Raw genomic sequence first — 25642 nt, 5'->3', positions numbered from 1 at the left:
ATGAGGAGGGGTAAATAATGCAACTTAACGGGTAATTAGCCAGAGCTTAAAAATAGCCTAGTGAAGAAAGACTTTTTTTTTTTTAAGGGCATTTAGGATAGCAATTGACCCTGTTAAAAGGTCTTCACCAACAAGCTCTCTTGGGCAACGTTCAGAAGAAGCCTGAAGCTGCTCAGGCTGAGCTGCGATAAGGCACTGTGGTTGAGTGCATCAGCAATACGTCTGGCTTGCTTACAGGAATGTCCTGTATTAGGGGGAGGACGACATACTTCCATGTACTGTGCAGATTGCCAGTCCACATCTAAAAGCCTGTCCTCAAGGTCTAGCTCTACACGCAGAGTGGATATTAGCAATCTGTAGGATTTTAAAGCTGATTAGCTTAAATTTGATATCTAATTATATCGATCCTGTATGTTTTAAACACTGAGCTTCATTCTCAAGCTCTTCCCTCATAAAAGATGGCAATTAATATACTTATTTTTAAACAAGCACTGAGATTCTTAAGGCCCTTGATTACAGGAGCTGGAAACTAAAGAGCACTGGATTATCCTCAAAGCAAAAGTTATAAGAATTGGTAATGCTGGAAAAAAATGCTGTCTTCTGAAACAAGCATTTACACAGCATCTGAGCTGGCTCTGCTACATCTCTTTTCCTCCTCATACTTGGTGATTAAATTCTCAGTGAAAAGCAAGGAAGATGCAGATATTCCTTTCCTTATGAAAATGTTTCATGATTGCAAAGCCAACGTGTCAGTATTTACAAAAATACTTTTCAGCATACACATCCTGGGAGGATACTAGATTGACTTCTGTCCCATAAAAACCTAGGCTGAACGTAAAGGGGAAGTCATCTTGATAATATTTCTTTTTTACAAGCTCTTATCCAAGAGACATTTTTTCTTTCCTAATGTGGATGGAGGAGGGAAGAAAAGAACAGGAAAAGTTTCTTTCCCTGTTTGGAGTTAGTTGCCTTTGCCCTAGAAAATCATAGAAAGCTTCTTCATCCTTTAGTTGGTTTAGTTAGTTAACAGAAACCTCTGCAAAGTTTGTAAAATCCCATCCAGCTGTAAAAGGTAGGGGTGTCCCTTACTCTTGGATGAACAAGGGAAATTTTTATGCCCTGCTGATTTTCCTGTCCCAGTTTTTCCATTCCTTTGACAGGTCTACCTTGACTGCACACTACGACCAACTCTGGTACGGGTTAGAAGCACTGCTGTGCTCAGCGCTTCCTCAGACAGACCAGTGTGCATGTAGCTGACAGTGCAAAGGGAGATTTAAAGCTCCTTTCTCCATTTCCCTGACAATGCTGAAACACCCATGCAGGTGGCCTTATCTAGATCTGTATACAGCCTTTGCACTTTCCCCTGTAATATCTAAGCACCTACACACCCTTAGATTACAGCAGGTACAGGTTGGAAAAATCTCTGCATGTGCCCTAACCTTTCCTCTCATCTGCATTCTCTGTGTAATCACAGCTTAACAGAGACCCAAAGTCATGTACTTACAACAAACTGTAAGTCAGGACTTGTTAAAACTTGGCCCATGAAATCTTCTGGCAGCGCTGGCAGTTGTACCTTCAAATTGCTAGGTCTGGAACTTGCGCAAGGAACGGAAAGGCTCCCTCAGAGCTTACGAGTGGTTTGTGTAAGCCAGCAATCCCACAGCTACATTCCAAAACTAGAACAGTAAAATACATCACTTGAAAGGAGCCAGGGCAAAAATGTCCCTTCCTCCTAAACTTTGTACGTTGCTGGTCTTGTCAATTTATTTCTCACTCTGTGGCATTGATTTGCCAGTTGTTTCCGTTCAGGTCCTTCACAGATGTTGACAGACATGGATGTAAGCAAAATCACTTCTGTCCTGGGTCTCTGCATCCCTTCACAGCCCAGGAGTTTTAGCAGAAATCTTCCCTATGCAGCCCAGCTTTGTGCTCTTGTTTGCAATGGAAAGTGTCTCCCTCAGTGTTTGGCAGCTTTCAAGAACAGTGCTTTGAAATTCACAGCAGATTAGCTGACATATACTTGTCATGAACTACTTGTGTCCCTGTTAATCACACTGTATACCAACAGTGTCCCAGATAGCAGCTAGTACTGTTTCTCATTAGGTCAAGGAGGTGGACTTTCTGCAAGTTATGCCAAAAGAATGGCTATCCCAGTTCATGGGAACAGGTAGCCCAGTTGAGCTTTATTTCCATGAAAAGTGGAAACTCTGGGGTAGCAGGTGCTCTAGAACTAAAGTATCAGTAAGCCTAAGATTTAAATTATTAAGACTGCACTTCATTTACCAGAAACAAACAAGCAAACACACTAAGAAGCCAGGTATTTCCAGATTAAAAAAAAAAAAAAAAAGCAGCCAAGAGCAAGAGGTTCGGAAATATGCAATGAAGCTCACACATCCAAACCTGCTCCACCACTTTATGAGAAGGAACACTATCTAGTTAGAAGAAAAACATGATTTGTAAATCTTGACCTTATGCCAGTCATTATCACCAGTCATTTCATTAGTGTTGATGGCTTAAAAAAAAAGATTAGCAAGAATGTATGGAAATTGGAGTGGTTGGTTCTGCTCACTCTATTTATACATGTTGTAACCACTGATTAACCAGGAAACCATGAAATGCGCTCAGCCCCAGAGTTCAGGGCTGGTGAATAGCAAGGAGGCATATTCTGATCAATGACTTCATGTTCTGGTTACCTTCACTGAACTCATCAGGCTCTTCTGGATCTTTTCACCAGTGCAGAGAAAATAAAACTTTGGGGCAGGGGTGTGTGGAAAGCCTTGACAACACAATTCTTTCCCATGCAAAATGAGTCGTTTTAAAGCTTATCTTTAGAATAAAGCTTCAGAACAAAACTGTTTGTGTAGAGCAATGGTGGGGAGGGGGAAGAGAGAAGGGATGTTTAAAGGTTCGGATTTAAACACAAGACCTCAACACATATTTTCCTGTTGACTCCCAACATTCAGAAATTCCCACATCTCACTCCATGCAGTGACTGAGATGGGAGCATAAGACAGTAAATCCTTACTAAAGACCTTCGCTATGAGTGGGGAGAGGCAAGGATTAATTTCATGATCTACAGTTTTAATAATAGGAATACAATGAGATAAGAAATTTAAAGGAGGTTCCTCTGAGCCTGCTTTTAACTACAGCAACCACTGAGCGATGCTATGTTCTGCGTTTCCATTGTTTGTCTTCTTTGGCTGTCACAAGTTTGCCAGAAGCCAGACTATTTTGTCCAAGGTATTTGCACAGCTTGTGGTTACTAGCATAATGGAAACGGTGCATTTCCCGAGGAAATGTCACTTGTGCTCTCTAGAGCACATTGATTGTCTTCAGTAGAGTGTTCCATAACCACACGATGGGGCTGTTGGTTTCCCCTGCTCTGGGCCAGAGAACTGCTAAGCCAGCTGCATCTGGAAGATTTGCTTCAGAGAGGTCATAAAAAGCCATTGCGTTAAAACACATGGAATCCAAATCTGGGAGAGCATAATGCAAGTTGAATGATGAGCTTCACAGGACCCCTTTCATATGTTGCCACGGACTGATTTATAGTTATTGCTTTCTCAAGAGCTTGACTGGAAGATTCTCTGCTAGCTCATTGCTGTGTTATGCTGCTGTTGAGTACCTGTGTTGTAAGCACACAGGGTTTTGAAAAAAATAGGTTTTTGAAATTGCTCCCAAAACCTAGTCCCCATACCTGCATACACAGGAAGGCAGGGCACTGCATTTAAGCAGAAAGGACTTCGCAGGAACTTTTGCTTGCTCACAGGGTGAAGGGCTGATGAGAAATGAGGATCTTTAGGAACACAGGAGAGCTTTCTGAAATATGGGCTCAGAACAGGCAAGTAAGTACCTTTTCAACACCACCACTTTGCAGCTGACTGGCAGTGCAAGCTATAAAAAGCTTCAGAGAGAGCTTTAGCTGAGAGAGATGGAGGTCCGAATCCAGTGCAGGCACTCTCCCCACCAAACTCAGCTCCCTCAGCTCATGGGTTTTGGCAAGACAGGTTCTACAGAGGACACTTCTCCCAATGTTAGAGCAGTTTTATTTCTTCCATTGGCTTTAGCAGCACAGTTGAGCCCCCATAAGCTGGACTCCAGATTTCTCCATCATGGATTCCTTTGGGCAACAAGATTGCAAAGAATCTGGGCTTGGAAGGCTCAAAGTATTTCTGGCTTGAACAGTTTGCAGCAACCATTTGTCTCATCTGCTGCATATGGTTAGTCCAAAGAGCTAAATTTGCAATTCCTGCTTATTTATATCCCAGACCTTTTCAACTCTGACCTCTCTTCCCAACTGCTAGTGGCAAAGTCACCTGATCCTTTAAAGATCTCTAAAAGAAAATACGCATGCAGACTGAGGCAGGATCTTTCATTTATTCTTCTCAACATCAGAACACAGTCTGCAGAGTGCAGCCACCAAGAGACCCAGTAGCTCTCAGCCTTGCACCCAGGCTTCCCTGTGACCTTCATTCTCTGCTCATGTGCATAGATAACCCCAATCCCATGTTACAAATTTCTAAGTTGCTATTAATGTGATAAATATGTCAGAAGGAAAGAAATGAGAATGAGTTCCTTCATTAAACAATGAAAATCACTTTCTAAAGTCACCTCACTGTCCCAACCTGTGTTACAAAAATAAGAATAATAACAATAAAAGAAAAACAGATCAAGCCATGAGGATACAGAAACCAGCTGATTATTCTGAGGAGCTATTACCTACTTTTCTCCATTGCCCTGATCCCTTAATGAATGTCAGATCTTCATATCCATCTTGTTTATAAACACAATTTACTTACTGCCAAGCTCGTTCTTCAATATTTTAGGAAACAGATGCTCCAAAATACCCAAGAACCCCATAACCACCCTTGCCCACCCCTCCCACCTGGGTCCGGGCAATCTAGTTACAGTTCAGTAATCTGATGTGGCTAGCTTCCCCTGCCTAGTAGAAGGCACCCTCATAAATGTCTGTGCGTAGGCAGTAGAGGATGGCTGCACCCAGCATGAAGATGGCAGATCCCCAGCCCAGGCCATAGCCCCAGTTGAATTCGTGGTAACTCCTCAGCATGCTACTGTCAATGAACTTGATAGGATAGAGAATCAAGGCACAGATCTGCAGCACCACTGGGACAGGGGAAAAAAAAACAAGGAAGAAGCAAAAAAAAAAAAGTGTTACACTTTCAGAGAGCCCAGAAGCATGTATCACTTTGCAATTCTTCCCCTTAACAAAGGATTCCAATAAAATATGGATACTCGAGGCATGGAAAATTGCAGTCATCTGTTGGCAGCCTTCACTCCACTTCCCTTTTTCCCCTTCCATCTAAGCACATAGAGGGCTGCCACATTCAGTACAACAGCAGTGGAGGAAGGCCTGGGACAGACCCACAATGTGATTTCTTCATCATTTTTAAAGCCTCTGTGAATTTTCAGCTGCATAAAACCAAAATCAAGGGATGAACTGGATTTACATCTCCTCCTTTTTGCCCCTAACTTGTTCTACTACTACAACAAGGCAAAAGTTATTAAAAAGTATTTATTTCTATTTCTGTATTCCACCTTGGAAAATCCATTTTGCATTAACTGATAGTTCTGCCCTGACTAATTTCATGAACCCATGTCCACAGCATTACCGGGTTTTGGGTTCACAGTGTTATAGGAAACATATACTGCAAACAATTTCCTCTGGCAAGGGTATAAATATTTTAAAAAGTCATATAAACACAGAACTGAGGCCTATCGCTCTCTCCTTTAACTGCAGAGTGAAGTTACTATACTTTCAAATCTGTGACTGACCCACCAAGCCTAGAGAATAGGTATAGTGGATGGGACAATACCGCAGCACTTCTTAGTGATGCACCTTTGCCTTAGGACAACTGTCCTGTGGCTTCTGGAGAGGTTTCTGCTAAATAAAACAGTAGTGTTTTTGAAGGGTTGTGTCTCAAGTTGTTCATTGCTTCCCCCAGGAAACCTAATGTTAGCTTTTCACTGCTGGATCAAGTCTGAGCTGTCCCATTTACAGGCAAGAAAGTTCATGGCTTGGCTCTAGTGTATAAATGGAGCAAATTGATGCCATTAGCTTAAAACAATATACTACACAGAAGGACAATGCATCCCAGGATACAGGATCCTAGCTGGCCACAGCTCAGTATTAAAAATGAAATGTGAATCGCTCCTGTTCTTCAGTTAGCCCGGAGACACCTTTTTTAGGAACCAATCCAAACCCTGCCCTGATTTGTGAACTTAAAAGAACTGTACAAAATGAGTCAGGAGAGAGTTCATCCCTTGAAATGGAATCCAAGCAGCCAAAGGATAATCTATTTATAGAGGTACCTGCAGCAAAAAGGAGAACAGCAACCACTCTGTAGTACTGCCAGTAGATCTCCAAGCAGAATGAGATCAGAGAGATGAGGAAGGACAGGAGAGCGATCGTAGCTGCTGTCAGAATTAACACCAGTGTAGCCACTTGCCAGTCTAGAGTAGAAAAGAGACAATTTGGAGGGAAACCTTTGGTTTATGACAAAACTTAGATTCAGGCCTTCAGACTATTCCAGAAGCAATTTGACGCAAGCATCCCTTGCCTAGATTTTCCTGTGATCTCCATAGCCAAACCAGCTATTGCTAGAACTGCTCATACCCTCAAATGTCCCATATGGAAAACCTACTCCCCATTTTGAAAGTGAGGCTCTTTGGTGAGTGGGGGTTTGCTGAAGGAAAACTCCTGGAAGGACTTCTGACTGAGAGCTTGTGGGAATTTGAACCAGAAAATCTGAGAGCATGTGAAACTGGGGGTGGTTCTCACATCCTTGGGAAGGTGACAGCAGAAATAGTCTTCTTCGGAAAACCAGAGCATTGGAACTTTTGGTTCAGCATATTGTGAAACTGCAGCCTAAGTCAGGTAATTTGAAAATAAAACACAAATAGAAAAAAAAATACCAACCCTCTGTATACTTTGTACTGGGATTTCCAGAGATAGTAAGACCAGACTTACATAGCTCATTTCATAAACTGCCCTTTTATGGAAACTTCAGAATGAACAGAGCAATAACAGCATTAAGAAACTGGAGGAGACATTATGAATGTTGTCCTGTCCAGAACGTTGTGAATCAAGCTCTTGGTGGAAGAGTATACCACTCCTCTTACTAAATCAGAAACATCTCTTGGGCCGGCAGTGAGTTCAGCCTTCAGGCCTTTTTCACCTTGAATGCTGGGTCCCACTGGAGTCCGCCTACACTCTGCCTAGCTTTAAAAAAAAAAAAAAAAAAAAAAAAAAACAGAAATAATAATGTTTAATTTCTTTCCATAAAGGAACTGAATCAGATTTTTTTCAAGTGAATCGTAAACCAGTAGGCTCACAGCTTCCCACACATACTCGCCAAAAAAACACTATACAAATAAAATCCAGTTTTTCTTGGAGAAAAAGGCAACTGAAGGCCCTGAGACAAGTTATTTGGGATGACTTGCTTCACCCTGTATGTTGTTCATGCTGTTATTTCATGTGGCTCAGCAGCCAAATGGCCAGGTGACAGCAGGGAGGTGGTGGAGGGAAGTGTTTCTCTTTGGTATCCCCCAAGGGAAGAAGGAAACTTTGGGACATGTTTGCACTTAGAGGGGGTGGGCTCACAAAGCTGACACCAAGGCAGGGGTTGAACACCTGAAACACATGAGAAAGCACTGGGGTCTCTTGGGAGCATGTCCTTGCCCTTCCCATCAGCATCGTTAGGGGTTCAGCACCTTGTGGCCCAGAGCTCACATCCTGTGGCTGAAACAGAGGCAAAGCAAAGGGGTTTCTCTCCTAGTAGGGAGTGCATAAGGGAGTTTCTTTGTGTTCCTATGACTAACCTAAATAAATGCACAATATTTAGAGGTTTAGACTGGGGCAATGTCTTACACACCTGAACAGGAATGTTTCAAGTTGAACTGGATAACTGGTTTAACACTAGTACTTTGGTTCTAAATGCTTGAGGAATGGCAATTTGTATGGATAAAAGGATCTTTTTTCTCACCCCAGCGGGAATCACGTTCCGGGAGTACAGCCAGGACCAGCTCATACGTGTCCAGCTTTTTAAAGCAACAGCACTTCCTACCACTCTTTTCTCTTTCTTGTGTAGGGTTCTGACCATCTCTGCTTCAGAGATGGTGCACATGGTAAAGGAGAATCCCCATCCCAAGCAAATGGGGCAGCAAGTAGGGAAAATGAACTAAGCCATTGATATTTTCCATACTAGAGCCCGAGCTCATGTCCGCACCATGTGAGACAGCATCAGAAGTGAATGTAAACTGGCTCCAAATGAACATGACTTAGGCTGGCCCTGCCAACAGTGCAACTGCATTAGCAAAGTGCTGTGGGTGTCCTGGTAGGGTACCAGCATCAGCACAGAGCAGAGGGAAAGGAAAGTCAGGCAGAATGGTACCCCGCAGATTGGTGGTTGTTGCAAAGGATGGCTGGCAGCGGAGGGAGCAGCAAGGCTGGCACAGATCCACCTCAAAGAGGAGAAGGAGGCTGCAGTCTGGGAAAAAGTCAGCCCAAGGGGCAATGCATGGAGGAGAAACCCTGCACTGGGAGCTAAGCCCAGGACAGCCTGCAGCTTGTGCAGGGAGGAGGGGAAAGAAAAGTCAAACAACCCACAAACAAGTGAAGCATCTGGAAACAGCAGGGCTTTTCACCCAGCCTTTGTCACCCACAACAAAGGACTTCTCCCAGAACTCCTATTAATCAGTAGTAAATAGCATGGTGGTGTCCCCAGAAACTTCAGTCCCACACTGGCAGAAAACAGATGGGGCAGCAGCCTGAAAGGTGATGGAAAGGGACAGGGGAGTGACAGGGCAGGACACCTTATATTCCCTTTGGAAGATCTGGCAGGTCCAGCTCAAGACATTTAAGACCTGAGAATCCCCTTAGGGTCAGCCCTACCATCAGGAGACTGAGTCTGCCCAGACATGTCCCAAGTGCAGCAAGATGTGATGTGGTATGCACAGAGCCTCCAACCCAAGCTTGGCCAGACATCCCATCAACATCATGTACCTGCCAGGCTCTCACTGCTGGTTCAGCAACAGGGAAAAATGCAATAGCAGGAAGAGCATTGCCCACAGAGAGTGCAGCTGTGCTAGGAAGGGCTGCCATTGCCATGCTGGAAGCAGGTTTCCACAGTGCAGATGGCCCTGCCAAGACCTCCACTGCATCTACTGCACTCCTGCACAACACAGTAGCTGCCTGCCAAGCACCATGTGCCTCCTGCAACCATCCCACACATGCAACAAGAGAACTTTAAGCATTGCACTGAAATCCCATTCTTCAGATGGGCTAGCTGCCCTGGGAAGCACCTATGTCTGTGGGCAAAAGGAAGTCATGCGAGCATAGGAGAGGTGATGCAGGTACCTATTGTATCAATGAGGGCACAGCATGGCTGCTCACGTCTCAGCACAGCTGTCCTCAGCTATGCACCCATCACCAGCCTTCCCTCTGCAGAAAAAACACATGCCTGGAATGCTGGGAGAAAAACCCTGCATCTCACACATGCCCTCATCTGGCCAGAGCACCCCAAATAGTGTTGCACTAACTCTAGGGCTGGAGAGGACCTAGGACAGGAGATATGAGCCAGAGAAGAACCTCCAGGAAAAGCTCAGCTGCTCTTTACCTCCCTGTGGGATGGCACAACTGTTGCTGTTCAGCCATAAATGGCAGCATCTGGAAAGAGAAGCAGGATAGCTGGTGAGCAAGAAAAACAAACTGGAGACCTAGTGCAGCAGGACCAGGGCCAGGGAACATAAGGAGCTGAGGTCCCAAGGAAGGGCACCAGCAATCACATGCAAACCCCCAAGGGAGAGCATGCTGAGGCTCTCTGTAGAACCCGGCAGCCCCATTCAACTGTATATCTGCAAAGAGACTCCAGCGTGCGAAAGGAGGAGGGCCAGGCTGCAGAGTCATATGGGACAGACACTTCATCTCTGCTTAATGAGGAACAGACTTGGGCTGAGTGGGGGCATTTATAACAGGCTTGCATAACACCTGTCTTGTCCAGGAAAACAGTTCATTCCTGGAAAAGATGGAGCCTGAGCTGCCTCCTGCTTCTCTGCAGCCTGACCTGAGCTTTCCCTGCCTTGTGCCCCAGGCACTGTGAAGAGCAGGCAGGGCTCCTCCAGCATCTGGCATGCATCGTCTCGTCTGGGGAGGATGGGGCATTCTTGTGCCTGCACCATCACGGACCATCTGACCCAACCCAAAATTTTCTGGCTGGGAGAAGGGGGAGTGGAGTGCCCTGTTCAGATACCACTCTGTACCACACATATGTCAAACAGGGCAAAATCTCTGCTGGGACATGCCATCAGGCACAACTGCAGGCACTAGGCAGAATACATGGGTATATGGGGGAAGATGAGTCATGTCTGTCTGCTCACGTGCTGGCATCCCAAATACTATCTGTTTGCAGCAGCCCAAGAATTGCCTTGCTGCCAAGGCCACATGCTCCTCCACACCTGCCTGTTCAAAGCAGGGGCTATTTCTACCATTTCCAGGAATCCAAAGGAGAATTTGCTGTGGGAGCAAGCACATGCATAAAAGTAATCCAGGGCTGAAGAAAATGCAGTGAGAGAATCTGAGCTCTGTCTGCAGAACTTGTTGGAAGAGGAAAACCCAGAAATGTTTTGATTCCCATCCAATGGCTAATTACCTTCATGGGGAGGGAAGACAAGCTGGTGCCAGTGAGCTCTGAAATCCCTCTGGGAAAAGCACATCTAGACCCAGCTGTCAGGGCTGATGCCAAACATTAAGAGCTACGTTTTCTGATAGCAAAGGGGATGGACTATTGGAAGAAGCCACCAAGAACAGTGCTGGATACACTGTTTCTCCCTGGTCTTCATATCACAACCAGCTGCCTTCCTGGAGGAAATACTTCAGCCAAACCTCCCTTAAATGACTCCACCTAGGGATACAGGGCAAACTCATGGGACGGCTAAGAGGTGAATGAGCAGCTGACCTCTCCTTTGGGAGCTCCACAAAGATTTCAAGGGTCACAGCTGAGTCTCCTGCTCAGAGTTTGCCTACAGTGAAGACCCTTCATGTGAAACTGAGCCATATGCAGTGGCTAGACATTTTTCACCAGAGCATCCAGGCAGCCCAGGCATCTCCAGCAGGCTGAACATCAACAAGCAGCTCCTGAGGAAGCTCTCCCAACCAGATCATGGCAGGAAAGAGGCTGAAATCAGCTCCTCTGTGCCTTCTGTTCCCAGCAATGGCTATACAGCCTTGCTTTAATTTGGGGGGAATGGAGACAGGCAGTTGGAGTATAAATCACAAGGGCGAGCTGCGAAGGGAAAGATCAGCACGTGCAGTGAGTCCCCATCTGCTTTGGTGCCCTCCTGTTGCACAACCCCCTGCCTGCAGAAGAACAAGGGATGTGGCCTCATTTCCCTAGTTGAGTTGTTACCAACAAAAGATGGCACAAAAAAATAGAAGTAAACAGCATGCGTTGGCCCTCCTGCCTGCCTCCCCACCGCCTTGCGTGCAGCTCTGCCATTGTCCCCTGCCTCACTGAGGAGATGAGCTGGTGGAAGGGATCCACATCCTCCGGGCCCAGCTGCCTGGAGCATCAAAGCCATCGCTTTGCCATCCTGGCTCTGCCAGGGCAGTGACCTCCACAAGCCACCAGGAAGGAGCACAGAGAGGTGATACAGGTTTTTCATCGACAAGGGTCTCCAGTGGAGCTGAAATCCCTCTGACTGCTGAGGGCAGAAGGCAGTGACTGTGAGCCATTATTCGACTCAGAGGCAGATGAGGAGGGGGTTTCCCAGACACCTGCACCCCCGATCTAACTGACTCTATTGGCATAGCTAAGCCACTGAGCTTCATGGCAGCTTGCAGCAGAGACCAGGATCATGTTCTCTCCCTCAGCTCTGCAACAATGCCCTCGGAGCTGCAGTTTTAGCCCATCCCCCCCTGGCTGGGAGGATGAGCATAGACCTACCTCCTCATAACTTCCCCTAAACATCCTGCCATGTGCCACGGTTTGGGGCAAGTGAACCCCTCAATGGCTCTCCTTGGATTGTGAGCCCTGAGAAGGGCGACATGAACACATCCACCATGTCCTGAAGCTGCCTGCTTGTGCTGTCAGTCACCTGGATCCAGTGACCTCCTTGACAGGAGACCAGGCCCCTGTGGGGGATGAAAGTGAGGGGAAGTCCAGATAGCAAACACTTCCGTTGAACTCATTTTCTGTGGGATTTTGGTGTCAAGGAGGGAAGGGCATAGGCAGGGATTGAGGGATGAGTTTCTGCTTCCCCTTCCAGCAATGCATACTCAGTAAAACAGTTGTGGCTTGTGACACACAGCTGCAAATGCAGACGTGGGGAGACCCCAGTAGCAAGTGGAGTTTTCCACTGCCTCTTCATCTGGTCCATTTCCATCTCATGGTGCAACTGTGGCCATCTGCTGGGCATCTCTTCTAAGCATGAGAATCTGTCTGGGAGGATCAGGTCTCCACATGGTCCAAACGTCTTCTGGCACTGGGGCTCAGGTTTGTCCTGGGAGTGCACACAGCTCACACTCTTCGTATAAGAAGGGGTCTCTCCATCTCAACTTTATACCTGTACCAAGCCCAGCAGGCGCAGATGTGTTGGCTCTTAATGAAGATTTGCTATGCCATGAAACATTGTATTTGAAAACTCTGTCTCAAGGTTTTACTGTATCTAAAACAGGTCCCTATTGTAAAAAGATGTGGAGGAAGCAGTGAGTCAGTTCTCCTGTTTGTATCCCTGTCCAAAAGCTACAACGCAAGGAGGAAAACACGCCAAACCAAGTCCTGTTCGCTGATCGATAGTCACAGATGGCCTAAGGGGGCAAGCAGATGCAGCAGCAGGTGGGAGAAACAAGGCAGCTGTTGGATGACTATCTACATCCCCTCTTTTTCAAAGGAGAGTGACCTTTCAAGGCACCCTGGGGTAACAACTTCCTGCAGCCCAGCAGCATATCTGGCCTGAGCCATTTGGCCTGCTGGGCTGGCCTAAGCTTGGGCTCCCTTGGCTCTATCCTCCTACTCACAATAAATGAGCAGGAACCTCCTACATGAGCTCACTCTTAACCGTGGAGGGCAAAAGCCACTCATTAACTTGGCAGCACCATCTCTGACACTCTTGGAGCACAGCCTGGATGGTGGGGGCATGACTACGAGCTCCATGTCCAAGAACATGCACGGATCTCCTCACGAGCATGTGCCACACTCCAAGACTCACACAATGTCTCAGACCAACAAAGCTTCACCAGCTTTTGACAGTGCAAGGAGTAGGCCTGAACACAGAGACCCACTTGGTAAGAGCCTGGCTAGCAGCAGTGATGCCTAATGGGAAGTGCACACTGCCTCCCAGCCAAGTGCATGTGCCAAGCTTATCAGGCTTGTTAGTTAAGCCTGAGGCCAGGCCTGGAAGCAACCCAAAATTGTGTAACCATTGGCCTACCCTCTCTTAGCCCTGCTTGCCCATGAAACTGCAAAATCCTTTTCCAAAGAAGAGGGTCAGTCTTCTTATTCCACTGTTACAGGAGATGAAACAGCAGCACGGAGACCTGAGCTGCTGAGCACCATGCAGCTGCCCCAGGGATGGACACGCCACCCCCGCCTCAGAGCTCTGCCCACTACACCGTGCTGCCTTGCATGATGGAAACATCTGACCCCTTCACCTGGGTCTCTCCTGCTAACTCGCCTCCCTCGTGCACTCCCCTCATGACACCTCCCTCTGCACTGTGTTTGCTCTCTCCCTGCAAGGTCTGGACCAGCTCCCACAGCCCAGGAGAAGCCTAGACCAACAGGGGTTCATCTGTGGGCCAGAGGCAGGGACAGCAGCCGAGGGGAGCAAGGCTAGGTGAGGGGACAGGTGTCTTCTCAGGATGTGGCCACTAGCAGGGCAGCAAAAAAGGAACACAAGCAGAACAGAGACCAAATCCTGAAAATCCCCCATACAGAGAGCATGGCCCTGCTCGGCATCACGGAGGGGCTGTTAGGGGCTCTGCAGTACAGTCCTTCTGAGAGACAATACCTGCGTCCAGCCTGGTTCTCCTCTGCCTTGTCTGCTCTGCTCCAATCAAGAAAAGTCTGGCACATCTGCCCCACACACTCCCTTCTCACAAACTGGCAAGCTCCACAGCTGGGTGCCCTTCCAGCAGAGCCCAGGACAGAGGGCCAAAGTCATCCTGGATGCAAATTTTGAGGGGGGTAAGTGCACCAGGGAGAGCTCTGGCAGGAACACTGGCAGCAGGAGACCCAGCCTGACTGCCCATACTGGTGGTCCTGTCCCCCAAGCAGGATGTCCCCATCTCTCACCTGTCTTGAGGGTGGACAGGCAGTGCCACATGTCTGTGGACTGCTTGCACACTTCCCATAAGGACAGCGAGTAGTAGTCCGAGGTGACCCAGGCAGGGCTCAGGAGGGCCACCACATCCAGCACCAAGCCAATGAAGATGCAGCAGAGGGCGATGAGTTTGAAGGGATGGAAGACGTACACCTCATCCATGGACATTCTTCCAACCAGGACACCCAGGGACTGAGAGTGCAGGGCTGGGGCAGAGGCACTGAGCAAAGTTTGTGGGTGCTCTCACTCTGTGCAGCCCTGGGCACACACAGCTCCCTGGCCCAGCTCCCCTGCAGCATGTATTGAATCAGAGCAGACAAGTCAGCAAAGCAGTCCTGGGAGGGGAGCGTGGAGGCAGGGCAGCTCCACTCCATTCACTCTCTCCAGCGTGCCAGTGTGCCTCGCGGTCCTAAAGCCACCAGGGTTTGGGGGAAGTGACGGACACTGCAGCCTGCCTGTGAACCGGCTGCTCACAGGCCCTCCCATGCGCACACACGCCCCTTGCCCTCCTCTCCAGACCACTGGCAAGGCGCCGCACAGCAGGTCAGTTCCTAGCAAGGATTACTTGTTAATAATCACTTGGGCTGGGCAACCCACCTTGACAGGAACAGGGCTCTCTTGTGTCAGTTGTCCTCCCTCTCTCCTGCAGCCACATCCTCTGCTCCCTGGCCCCCATCTCAGCAGGGACACAGGAACCTGGACAGGTTCATGAATGGTGCGCTTGTGCAGGCATAACTGTAGCTCAGCAGCATATGTGCACATGCAGCAGGTTGCCTGCATGTGCCTTGTGCAGCATGTCTAACATGGCTCCATCTTCCAGGTATGCTGCATGCAGCACTGTGCATCCACGCAACGGGCTCCCTCCAGATCTGTGGTGCAATGCACTTACTCCCAGCTCTGCCTGGGACCTCCCAGGTGGAAAGAGAATCCCCCTCTTTTAGTCTAGAGGTGAAGCTAGGGGAAACTGAGGCACAGAGGGTACCACCAGCTTTTCAGGGCCAGATTTCTCAAGCATGTCTGCTGCCTTATGGGCATCACCAATATCTGGCACAGAGGGTGAAGAGCTCTTGAAAACATCCTTATAGGACTAGGCTATGTAGTCAGGAGCCTTCAAAGGGTTAAGAGCAGCAGCTCTGGGGAGCAGTGGCCCCCTGCCAGCCTGCAACATATTTCACAGGCCACAGTGCACCATTCCCATCTGCTTGTAACAGAAGATAGCCTGCAAAAGATGACACCATTTGGTGAACAACTTACTGCAGACTACAGTCTGGAAGAAGGATTTCAGGTTTTCCAGCTACTCAAGCAGTCTCAGGCAGCTCCTGGCAGCCATATGGCTCCCACATCTTTCTTGGGCAGGGATGGCAAAAGCATTGCTGCTGCTGAACTTGGCAAAGCCTGAAAGGTGCCTGGGGAAATTCAGAACATGTGCCAGCCTCAAACACCTTCCTGGGGTCCCTCTGGAGCCCTGCAGGACATACAGCCCTGTCAGCAGGCACCATCACAGCAAACATAAGGAGCATAGACTTTGCAGGCATAGAGACAGTTCCCAAGGTGGTTTATCTTGTTCTCTCAACCCTCCGCCAGCTTCCCCACTGCCAGTGTCCCCTCTCTGCTCTCTTTCTCCACACCCCACTGTTGGGACACAACCCTGGTGGGGAGGTAACAGCTTTACCCTGGTCAAGATCAGGCATAGCAGCATATCCATACTGTGGGGAAGAGCATTCAGAGAGCTCCATGTCCCTCTGGATGGAGCCAGCATGGTCCAGACAGGCCTGTTGGTTCTGTAACCTGTGGGGGAGAGGAGCAGCAGCGGAGAGCACAGGGAGGAGAAGCAGCAAGGGAAGCAGGTTTTCCTTAAGCAATACTCAGTGATAAGAAGCTTGCAGTCCTGCCCATCCTCCCCATCCCTCCCTCTGACTCCCCAGAAATGACTTCCTGGCTTGACCTCGGACCTGCATCATTGCCACAAACTTGCCCGGTGATCTTGACTCTTGGCTGAACTTGGCCATGATGTCTTAGTCTGCCCTGCTTGCCTTGCTTGGGTGCTGCAGGACTGGGTCCTGGCTGGTAAGACTCCAGCCCTGCTGGCTGTGTTATTGTGCCCAGCTCCCTTCAGGAGCAGCTGGCCCTTGCTGCTCCTTGACAGCTGACAGTGGGCAGGCTGGCCTTGGCATTCATGTCCTTTGGGGCAAGCAGTCAGCAGCAGCTGCCCAAACTCTGGTCTCTTGCAGGCCTGTTATCAGGCATGCAAGAGGGCCAGACCTTACAGCTCCAGAAGGTGTATGCAATTCAAAGCCTCACACTGCTCATCCAGCCTTTTAGCCTGCCAGTGATCCAGCCTGTCCTCCCATTGCCTTTCTTCCAATGATGGGAAATGCATGCATTGGCTCTCCCTAGCAAGGGCAGAGATGGTCACTCCTGCCTCACTGGTGCATTGGCCCTAACTGTTCATTGTCATCCTTAGACTCAAGTGACTCGCAGGAACTGGTGTCCCCAAAGGTGCATCACAGCTTTCACAATGATAACATCTGCATGTAGCTATCGCCACTCTTGCTGAAAAGTGGTTCAGGTGATAACTAACAAATGAAGTACTACTGAGAAGACTGTATCTTGCAGTACAGCAAACCATGCTGCCAGAAGACTGTTGTAATGCAGCTGGGTTTTGGATGAAGAACTCTTTTCTGCTTGCATCATGGCATCACAAGGAAATGCAGTTTGAATGTTGTACTCTGTGTGTGTGTGTCTGTGTGTGTCTGTGTGTGTCTGTGTGTGTGTGTGGAGAGAGCGAGAGAGACTTTTCAATGTAGCTTCAGTTTGTTTCAAACGAATTTGCAACTAGCTGCTGAGGTATTACTGAATTACTGTAGAGCCTCCATGAAATGCCTAAGATCTCTCCATGCCCAGGTACTCTAGGCTTTACCAGAACCACCTGTTGAGCCTTGCCATTCCCTAGAAGCAGGAGCCTGGGCGGTTATTCAAGTGCTCCAGTGGAAGAATGTCTTGCAGCCGCGGTGGAAAGGACCTTAGCAAGTGCTGCTCATCACTACCAGTGCAGTGAAGTGCAGGGACTTGCCTAACCGCGTTCGTGCATCACAGTGCAAGAGAGTTCCACCCGCAGAGGAAAAGACAGCTCCTCTTCCGAGGAACACAGATCACCCGCTGGAGAAGCTGCCGTCTGTATCTCAGTCAGCTTCTACTCTTAGACCTAGATCTTAACTTGTGTAAGGTAGCTCTTGATAGAAACGTTTGGGGCAATAGGAGTCGTCGTTTCTTTGACTAATCCAAGATACCCAAGATGTAAATACTTTGCATGGTTGGGTTTGTGTTCCCTTCCCAATTCCTGCAAAGGGAGACGAACCAATGATTCCAGTTCTGTTAATCTTTCAACTATACCCTAATGTTCGGTTGGATAAGGGCCTGTGGAACACTCTGAAAGTCACTTGGGCCAATTTGAAAAGCAATTGAACAGCATTTGCCCTAACAATTCCTGCCCAAGGAGCCGTTCCCCTGGATTATGAATGCGGGGCAGTTATACCAAGTGAGCACCAGGGCAGCGCTCTGGGAGAAATTCCCTGTGTAATTAGTAGTAGTGAGAACTGTGTAATCTTACCCTTGGTCAGCAAACAGGAAGAGAGCTGGCGTTTGTGGAGCAGCTTGGCTCTCTGGGAGCTCCGATTGCCTGCAGATTGCTTAAAGTTTGTGCGAGAAGGAAGGAGTGGATAAGCTTCTGCTCGTCTCAGTTGCATGAGGAAAGCTGGAGGCAAGAGCGGATGAAGGGACAGCATGGCCTAAGCAGTGAGAGGTCCTGTTTAGGAGCCTTGAGCTAGGCATTTGCAGCTCTTCTACCGCACTCTAGGTGTGAGAGTGGTAGTCTGAAAGCGGGGGGAGTTGTGGTGGGTTGTGTGTGGGTACAGGCTATGCAATGCATTGCAAGGTTTTAGTCACGGTTCAGTGACTTAAAAGGGCAATCCTGGCTAAGGCCTATTCCCTCTTAGTTCATTACCAATTAAAACCCGATCCGACCAGTCTTGAGGCACAATGGATAGATGGCGTTTTCATTAAAAAAAAGAGGTTTTGATTGTGCCTGGCCATCGCAGAGGCCTGACACACAGCCGTGCTGCAGTGCCTCCTTCCCCTTGGGCCGGGCCGCTGTGCCGACGGAGCTCCCCCGCGTCTGGGCACGCTTTGGCATCCCAGGGCTTTCCCAGCAGGGCTGGCCGCACGCCAGGTCTGCCGAGAGGGTCTCTTCCGAGGCACCCTGTGAGACCTGGCCCCCCATGCTGAGCGTGGGCCAGCACGTACATGGGGGCCTGCCCAGGGACTGCGAGGGGCCAGGGAGGCAGGGAGGCAAGGAGAAGAGCCGCCTCTGCAAGGCACGGGGGGAACACCGAGCTGGGGAGAGGAAAACTCCTCCTGCTCCCCAGACACCAGCTCCCAGGTGGGCTCAGGAACTGGGCCCAGAGGGCTGGAGGCAAAGGCGCAGTGATGGGGAGTCCCCGTGAGTGACTGCCCACGCAAGGCCATGCAGGTCCCCACGGCGACGGCCAGGGCTCTGTGATGGCGGTGGCATCGTGCCCACAAGGCCATTGTGAGAGGGGCGTCCCCGTGGTGACCTGCCAGGGCCAGAGCGCCCCGGGGTCCCCACTCTGAGGAGAGCGACTCCGTCAGGAGGGAGCAGCTCCTCTTGGTGCCGGCGTGGTAGGTGTCCGGCAGCGTATTTGGAGATGCCCATGGAGCGGGAGGCGAAGCCCTGCTCCCAGCCCGCAGGTGGGCACCCCAGCAGGCGGGAGCGCAGCGAGGTGAGCCATGGGGCTGGAGGGAGAGGAGGCAGCAGGCGTGGGACCCGCACGCAGAGCACAAGGACGGTGGGGAAGGGGAGCTGGTGCGGGACGGCCAGCCCTGAGCTCCTGCGGCAAGGGCGTGTTTCCTCGGGGCCCTGGGGATTTTCTCTCGGGCAGAGCTGACGCAGTGGGTGCCCCAAGCCACACACAGCCCCTGCAGCTCTGCGCCGAGAGGCAGAGAGCAGCTCTGGGCCGCGCTCAGGCTGGCCGTGCTCGGCCATGAGCTTCCCTTTGAAACGGGGCTGGGGTTTCCTGCACTTCAGGGGCCGCTTGTGCCATCACAGCCGCTTCCAGCACGCACTTCCTTCTCCCCACAGGTGGGCAACCAGGAGCCACCTGCAGCGATGCAGCGGAGCCAGAGCTCGGCTTCGTCCCACCAGAGGGACAGGCTGCCTCCGCTGTCCCGCCCGGAGAGCTCACAGGACTCTGAAAACAGCAGCACAAAGGTACCGAGCTGACCAGAGGCGCTGGCAAAGCCTCTTGCTGACTGCCCGGAGCTGCCGAGAAGCAGGCGGCAGGTGCTAGGAGGGAACAGGAGGTCCCTGCCGCCCGGCAGGCCGACCACCGGCTCCGCACGGCACTCTGCAAGGACACGCCACGGGGCTCCCTGTGGGCGCTGCCTTTGCCTGTCCCTTGCCCAGCACTGACCAGCCCCCTCCCCAGCCAGCAGCTGGGAGCAGGGTGGCAGCCGCCTGCGTGGGTGAGCGCTGCCACTGGGGCTCCCAGCAGGGAGGTTTGCCAGCTGGGAGGGAAGGAAGGAGCACGTGGGAGAAAGCACCGCAGTAACTCGGCCTTTCTCCTTGCCTTCTGTTGCAGACGGTCAGGGTGGAGCGCGCGGAGGCCCTGCCCTGCGGGAGTTTTACAAGTGAAGAGGTGCCACTTGTGCCATGCTTGCTGCCTCTCCCCACCAGGGCAGCAGCCCAGGCAGATGTGTCGCTGCGCACAGGTAGAGGTCAGACGGCAGCATCTCCAAGTCAACTCAAGCTGCCCGCTCTGCCAACATCCTCGGGATGCTCTGCCAGAGGCAGGCCTGATGCACCTCAATGGCCTGCTGAGAACTTCACCGAAGATGACAGCAGGGAAAACCTCCCACTTGGTAGTGGTGCTCCCCTTCGACTACTCGAGCAGGGTGCTTCTGCTCTCACCAGGGCAAGGGAAGAGCGTTTCCCCGCCACGCCAGAGGCCAGGCCTAGCTCTTCCAGAGCAGCACTGGCAACACCAAGGCCATCGCAAGGCCACGGCAGCAGGATCACTCTTTCCCCGATCAGCCAGCAGCCTTCAGGACACTCCCTTCTCCAGGGAGCCCAGAGCACTGCTGAAGGGGCAAGCCAAAGTGGCCCAGCATCCACGGAATGGGACAAGTCCTGGACAAGATACCCCGTGCTGCCAAGTCTGCCACAGGCCCGCAACGCGAGGGTGCACAGCCACGACTCAGTCCTGAGCGAGTCCTCAGCATCAAAGAGCGGAGACCTGCAGCCTCCCAGCGTGCAAGCGCCTCTTGCTGGGACATCACACGGGGAAACACCATCTTCTGCCGCAGACGATCGCCTGCAGTTGGAGACCAGTGGCAGGGACATGGCAGAGGAGGCTGGACTCACCAGCAGCGAGAGCCCCAGCCCCAGCTCCAGCCTCTCCTTCCCTGAGGTACTGCACGGCTCTGCAGAAGAAGGCGTTGCCGGGCCCCACAGGGAAATGGCCCAAGCCGACTCCTCATCGTCTTCCCTGCCTGATTTGGCCGCCCTTTGTCAGGCCCTCCATGACCTGCACATCGCAGGGAGGGCTGAGAGCCCAGGCCCCGCTCCACACAGCCCCATACCATCTGCTGCCTCTCCGGAGCACGCAGTCGACTCGCTCGTTTCTGCAGCCTTGCACTTAGCCGTGGACATGAGCAGGAGAGGTGTCCGGCGCTGCCGTGCACGGATGAAGCTGCGGAGGAGCTCAGCGTGGCTGCACCGCAGGGGCTGTTGGCACACATGCTCAGTTCGGCACCCCTGCCAAGCACAGCCCAGGACCAGATGGCGCCACGTGCCAAAAGTACAGCCCCGGTGCCTCAGCAAGGACCTGCTCCCCATGCTCGTGGGGGCAAGCATGCCAGCTTTCCTGGGCAGAGGCAGAAGGCCAGGGCCAGCACGGCCACCAACAGCAAGGGGCCCACAACAGCAGCCTCTGAAGGAGGAGCGGGAGGAAGCGGCAGGGACCAGAGTCCGGGCAGCGCTGCAGGAAGAGCAAGGCGGATCCACAGAGGAGGAAGCGAGGCAGCAGGATGCTGACAAAGACCTGCCAGAAGAGCAGCAGCTGGAGGAATCTGCCTCTATCCGTGTGATCTGGGTCCGACCGAGCCTCCAGAGCCTAATGGTGCCGACGCACATGCGCCACAACGAGGACGTGCCCTGCTTGCTTGACAGCGAGGCCACAGATACTGACAGAGAGGCAGCCGGCAACCCGCAGTGCGCGCCTCTCCCCCAAGCAGTGGCCACAGGAGCCGAGGCAGAAGATTCACCCTTGGCCGGAGGCTCTCGGCAAGAGGAGACCAGCGCGCCTCTCCCCACGTCAGGCTCCCCAGAAGCAAAGCCAGCAGTTTCTCCCTTGGCTGGAGGCCCTCCGCACCGGGTGAGCAAGGAGCAGGTGGCCGGCACTGACCATCAAAGGGAGCAGATGTGTGAGGCCCACCTGGGGTGCGCATGGTGGGGAGATGCCTGGTGCTCTCCTTTCCGGCCCACCTGGGGTGCGCATGGTGGGGAGATGCCTGGTGCTCTCCTTTCCAGCCCACCTAAGGCACAAGGACTGACACCTCCTCCACGCCCTGCACTGCGTTCTAGCTGGGGGATGGATGCAGAGCGAGGAGGGAAAGGGCCGGCCACAGCAGCAGCCATCTCCCACACCCACCCTGCCAGCCCCCTTCCTCTGGCGCCGTTTGCCCCCCTGCTCTTTACGGCCTCCGGCCCAGCCTTGCTGTTACAGCCCCATCACAAGCCTCGTCCCGTTGGCCCACCAGTCACAGGACCCTTCCCTTGGCCATTCGCGGCCATTCGCAGCATCCCCACGCCGTGTACCATTTTCCCCCGTTCATGCCAGGCCACCAGTCCCCTGAGCTTTGTGAGCTGATGGCACTCACCTCTGCTTTTTTTCTCTCCCCTTGCAGTTTCCCTCAGAGCACAAAGTGGATGCAAATTCATCCTCCTCCTCCAGAGACACGCCAGAGGGTGACCCAGGTACGTATGCGAGTCGAGAGCCATTCTGTGGGCAGAAGGCCTGGCCTGGCCCGGCCCAGCAAGGGGCACTGAGGCCAGCTGCACTAAGCCACAACGTCTTGGGAACGCCCTTGGTGGCGGGGGGCAGCAGGTGCTTGCCCTGCGCTCGCCCAGCCCCTCACCCACGGCTCTCCTTCCTCCCACAGCCATCGCTGCTCTTCCGGACCCACCGGCTCCCAGGCAACGACCCTCGCTCCTCACGACACTGCTTCGGGCTCTGCGCAGAGCTTTTTCCTGCAGCTGTCTCAGGGGGCAGCGAGAGGGACGGGGCCGGGACGCAAGTGCCAGGTGCCTCCCCTGACATTGCAGCTGGCCCTGTCGATGTGGAGCACAAGGAGGGAGAGCAACAGAGACGCACGCGATCATGCTGGAGGCGTTCAGCTCGCCCCAGAGCACCTGCCACTTCCAGCCTCAGCTCATGGCACGTAAGGAGGACCTGCCAGCTTAGATGGGCAGCCAGAGCCACGCTCTGTCCTGGGGGCGACAGAAATACTGCCCCAGAACACTGCTGCCACTAGGGAGACCAACAACCCTGCCAGAGACAGGGGTCTTCAAGGACAAAGCCCCAGGCACACGGACTCGCACACAGAAACTCGTCCGGCTACAGCCATTTCCTGCTTGCAATAAATTTGCCAAGAGATCTCTACCTTTCAGACAAGAGTTTGTGACCTGATGATTTCGCGTGTTCAAGTACCCACACTCCTCATCGCTGCTCTTGGCATTGTACCCACAGCGAGATTGAGACTCACAAGCAAGGTGTGATTTAGCTTGAGATTAGCTCCAATCTCCCCAGCTTCCTTAGCAGTTACTCCTCTGAGGGATTTGAGCTCTGGCAGAACTGATTTGAGCTCTGGCTGGAACGATCTTTCCGCAGGCTTCATCCCCCATAACATGGGGACATGAGGGCTCTGGTTCCAAAAGCCACCGTACCCGCTGCCCACCTCAGAGCAGTGCTGCTGTCAGGGCAGCCCCCAGTAAGGGTGCGTACCATCACAGAGAGAAATGAGCAAACTCCCTTTGCACTCTGATGGTGACAGCTCAAACCATTGTACATGTACCAACAAAGGCTCCTTAACCGTCAGCCCAAGCTCATGGCCAAGCATGGCCAGCCTGAGCGCAGCCTTTGAGCCTGCCAGTGAGCCAGCCTTTCTTCCCATTGCCTTTCTTCCAATGACAGGTAATATGCATGCATTGGCGCTCCCTAGCAAGGGCAGAGGTGGTCACTCTTGCCCCACTGGTGCATTGCCCCAGGCTGTTTCAAGGGCACCATCGTCCCGGTGTGTCCAGGACTCAGGGAAAGACAGGGAAGGGGAGAGCAGGGTGGGTTCACAGAGCACCATGAGGGGCAGGGAGAGCAAGACAGGTCTCTCTGACCTTCCAGGCCGGATGCAAGTGTAATCAGCACAAGCTTCGAGGCCTTGCGGAGAGGAGCTGGGAGCAGCAGGGTGGTCACTGGGGTAGCTGCTTCCACTGGGGCAGGAGCTGGTCACACTCGATCTGCTCAGGCCTGGGCCAGCCTCTGCTAAGGTTATGGACACCAAATGGTTTGTGATACCGTCATGAATGGAAAGAATGAGCTGCAGGCAGCTGCGTCCCTGACGGCCTTGGCAGCTATCAGAGGTGGGCTATCAGATGTCACAAGAGAATAAGCAATTCTTCCTGCTCTCGACTTGGGGCATGCAGCTCTCCCGCCTGGGTGTCTCACATGCAGGAGCACTTCACCTCCTGGAAAGGCAGCCCTAGTGCCAACGAGGATCGCTGCTCTGCTGCCTGGCACTGCTGGGGAAGCATGCAAGAGTGAGTGTCCGGCTCGCGGCCTGAGGCAGTGCCTGCGACGGCACATGGCTGCTTTGGCAGATGAGGCAGTTAATGCACCCACGGGGTCATCTAGGCTCTTCTATAGGCAGCGCTGGGGCTCACAAATGTCATTCCCATTACCGGTCTCTATGATTTGTTCACCATCACAACGCTGGGTGTCCCCAGGGACGCAATACGTGGGTTGAAAGCCGCTCAAGTCCATTGCTCTCTTCAAAAGTCTTTTGCTAGTTGCTCAGTTTTATACTCTGTGTTGGGCTGAGCCATGCATGCACTCCCCCCATGCTGGTCTGTCCAGCTCCAGGAGACAGTCACACTCTTTTGATGAACTCAGGGAGAAACATTTACCCAACCAGCTGATCCACTCCACTGTGATATAGTCAGCTGAGCCACTCAACTGACACAGCTGTTTATCCAAAACAAAGGCCGCCATCTTAGTCCCCTTTGTGTTGAGATAAATTCAGCTTTCCTTGCAACAGCTGTGGTCAGTCACTCCCTACATTCTTCCCTGAGCTTCATGGGCACCTCGCCCTTGCCCATCTCCTCTGACCCTTCTTCCACTGCAGGGGTTTATGTGTTCGTCACATTCCGCCCCTTGCTCAGACCAACATTTAACGATTACTGGCATTGCACAGTGAGCTTAATCCATTCATCGTATGAATGACCAGCCCTCTTGCCTGTGCACCGTGAGGGGAAGAACATAAATATATATGGGAAAACAGTAATTTACAGTAGTTTTGTATGTGATTGAACTTGAGTTAATATTTCATGCATGTGTACTACTCAATTTTTAAGATAACAGATCAACATCAAGGTTGCAACAAATAACGATACAGTGATTATTAACAGTATGAGCATAGGATGTAACATCAGTCACAATATGCTGGTAGCTTTTGCTGAGCAGCCTTTCAAGATATCACGCCAATGATGTTCAGTAAGACTGGTTTCAACTTCTGCTAACCAAAGCAGTTCGTTAGTATCATATATCATTTTTACTCCTTTTTCTTCCAAGTGTTTTCCAGCTTCATACCGATGTTGAGTAACTTTGGTGTTTTGTTTGAGAAAGCTGTCTAGCTGAGGTAAGGTTGCTCCAATTACTACTGCTGTATGAAACAGTGCAAAACAACACATCTTTTGTTCAGTCACATGAGAAGTCATGCAGTAAGTCTGCTTGGTGATTTGGTCAAAAACATATGCCACATTACAATGGCAAATGTTGCCTTAAAATGCCTGTAGTAGCCATTTCACTCTATTGTCAGAGCCACGTGCAGCTTCCCGTCCAGCGTTATCCCATAGAGTTACATTTACCTTAACTTTAGATCTTAGGGATAGTGTACCATTATTGCCTACTGTCAGTCCTTGACCTAGTGCTATCACAGCTTGTATTCCTCCTGTAAACGT

General features: G+C 51.4%; 1 protein-coding gene across 1 annotated transcript; it reads right to left on the bottom strand.

The window, feature by feature from the left end:
* Positions 1-4387: 4387 nt before the first annotated feature.
* LOC106497405 (transmembrane protein 47-like) lies at positions 4388-14656 on the bottom strand. Its single transcript, XM_013958342.2, has 3 exons — positions 14307-14656; positions 6331-6471; positions 4388-5124 (listed from the first exon to the last, which is right to left on the bottom strand). Exons 1-3 carry the CDS (start codon positions 14500-14502, stop codon positions 4943-4945), a joined length of 519 nt encoding a protein of 172 aa, XP_013813796.1. The 5' UTR covers positions 14503-14656; the 3' UTR covers positions 4388-4942.
* Between the last annotated feature and the right edge of the window lie 10986 nt (positions 14657-25642).

The sequence above is a fragment of the Apteryx mantelli genome, chromosome 13 (assembly GCF_036417845.1).
Source record: "Apteryx mantelli isolate bAptMan1 chromosome 13, bAptMan1.hap1, whole genome shotgun sequence".
Lineage (NCBI taxonomy): Eukaryota > Metazoa > Chordata > Aves > Apterygiformes > Apterygidae > Apteryx > Apteryx mantelli.
The sequence above is the reverse complement of the archived record's forward strand: the minus strand, read 5'-3'. Positions and strand labels throughout refer to the sequence as shown.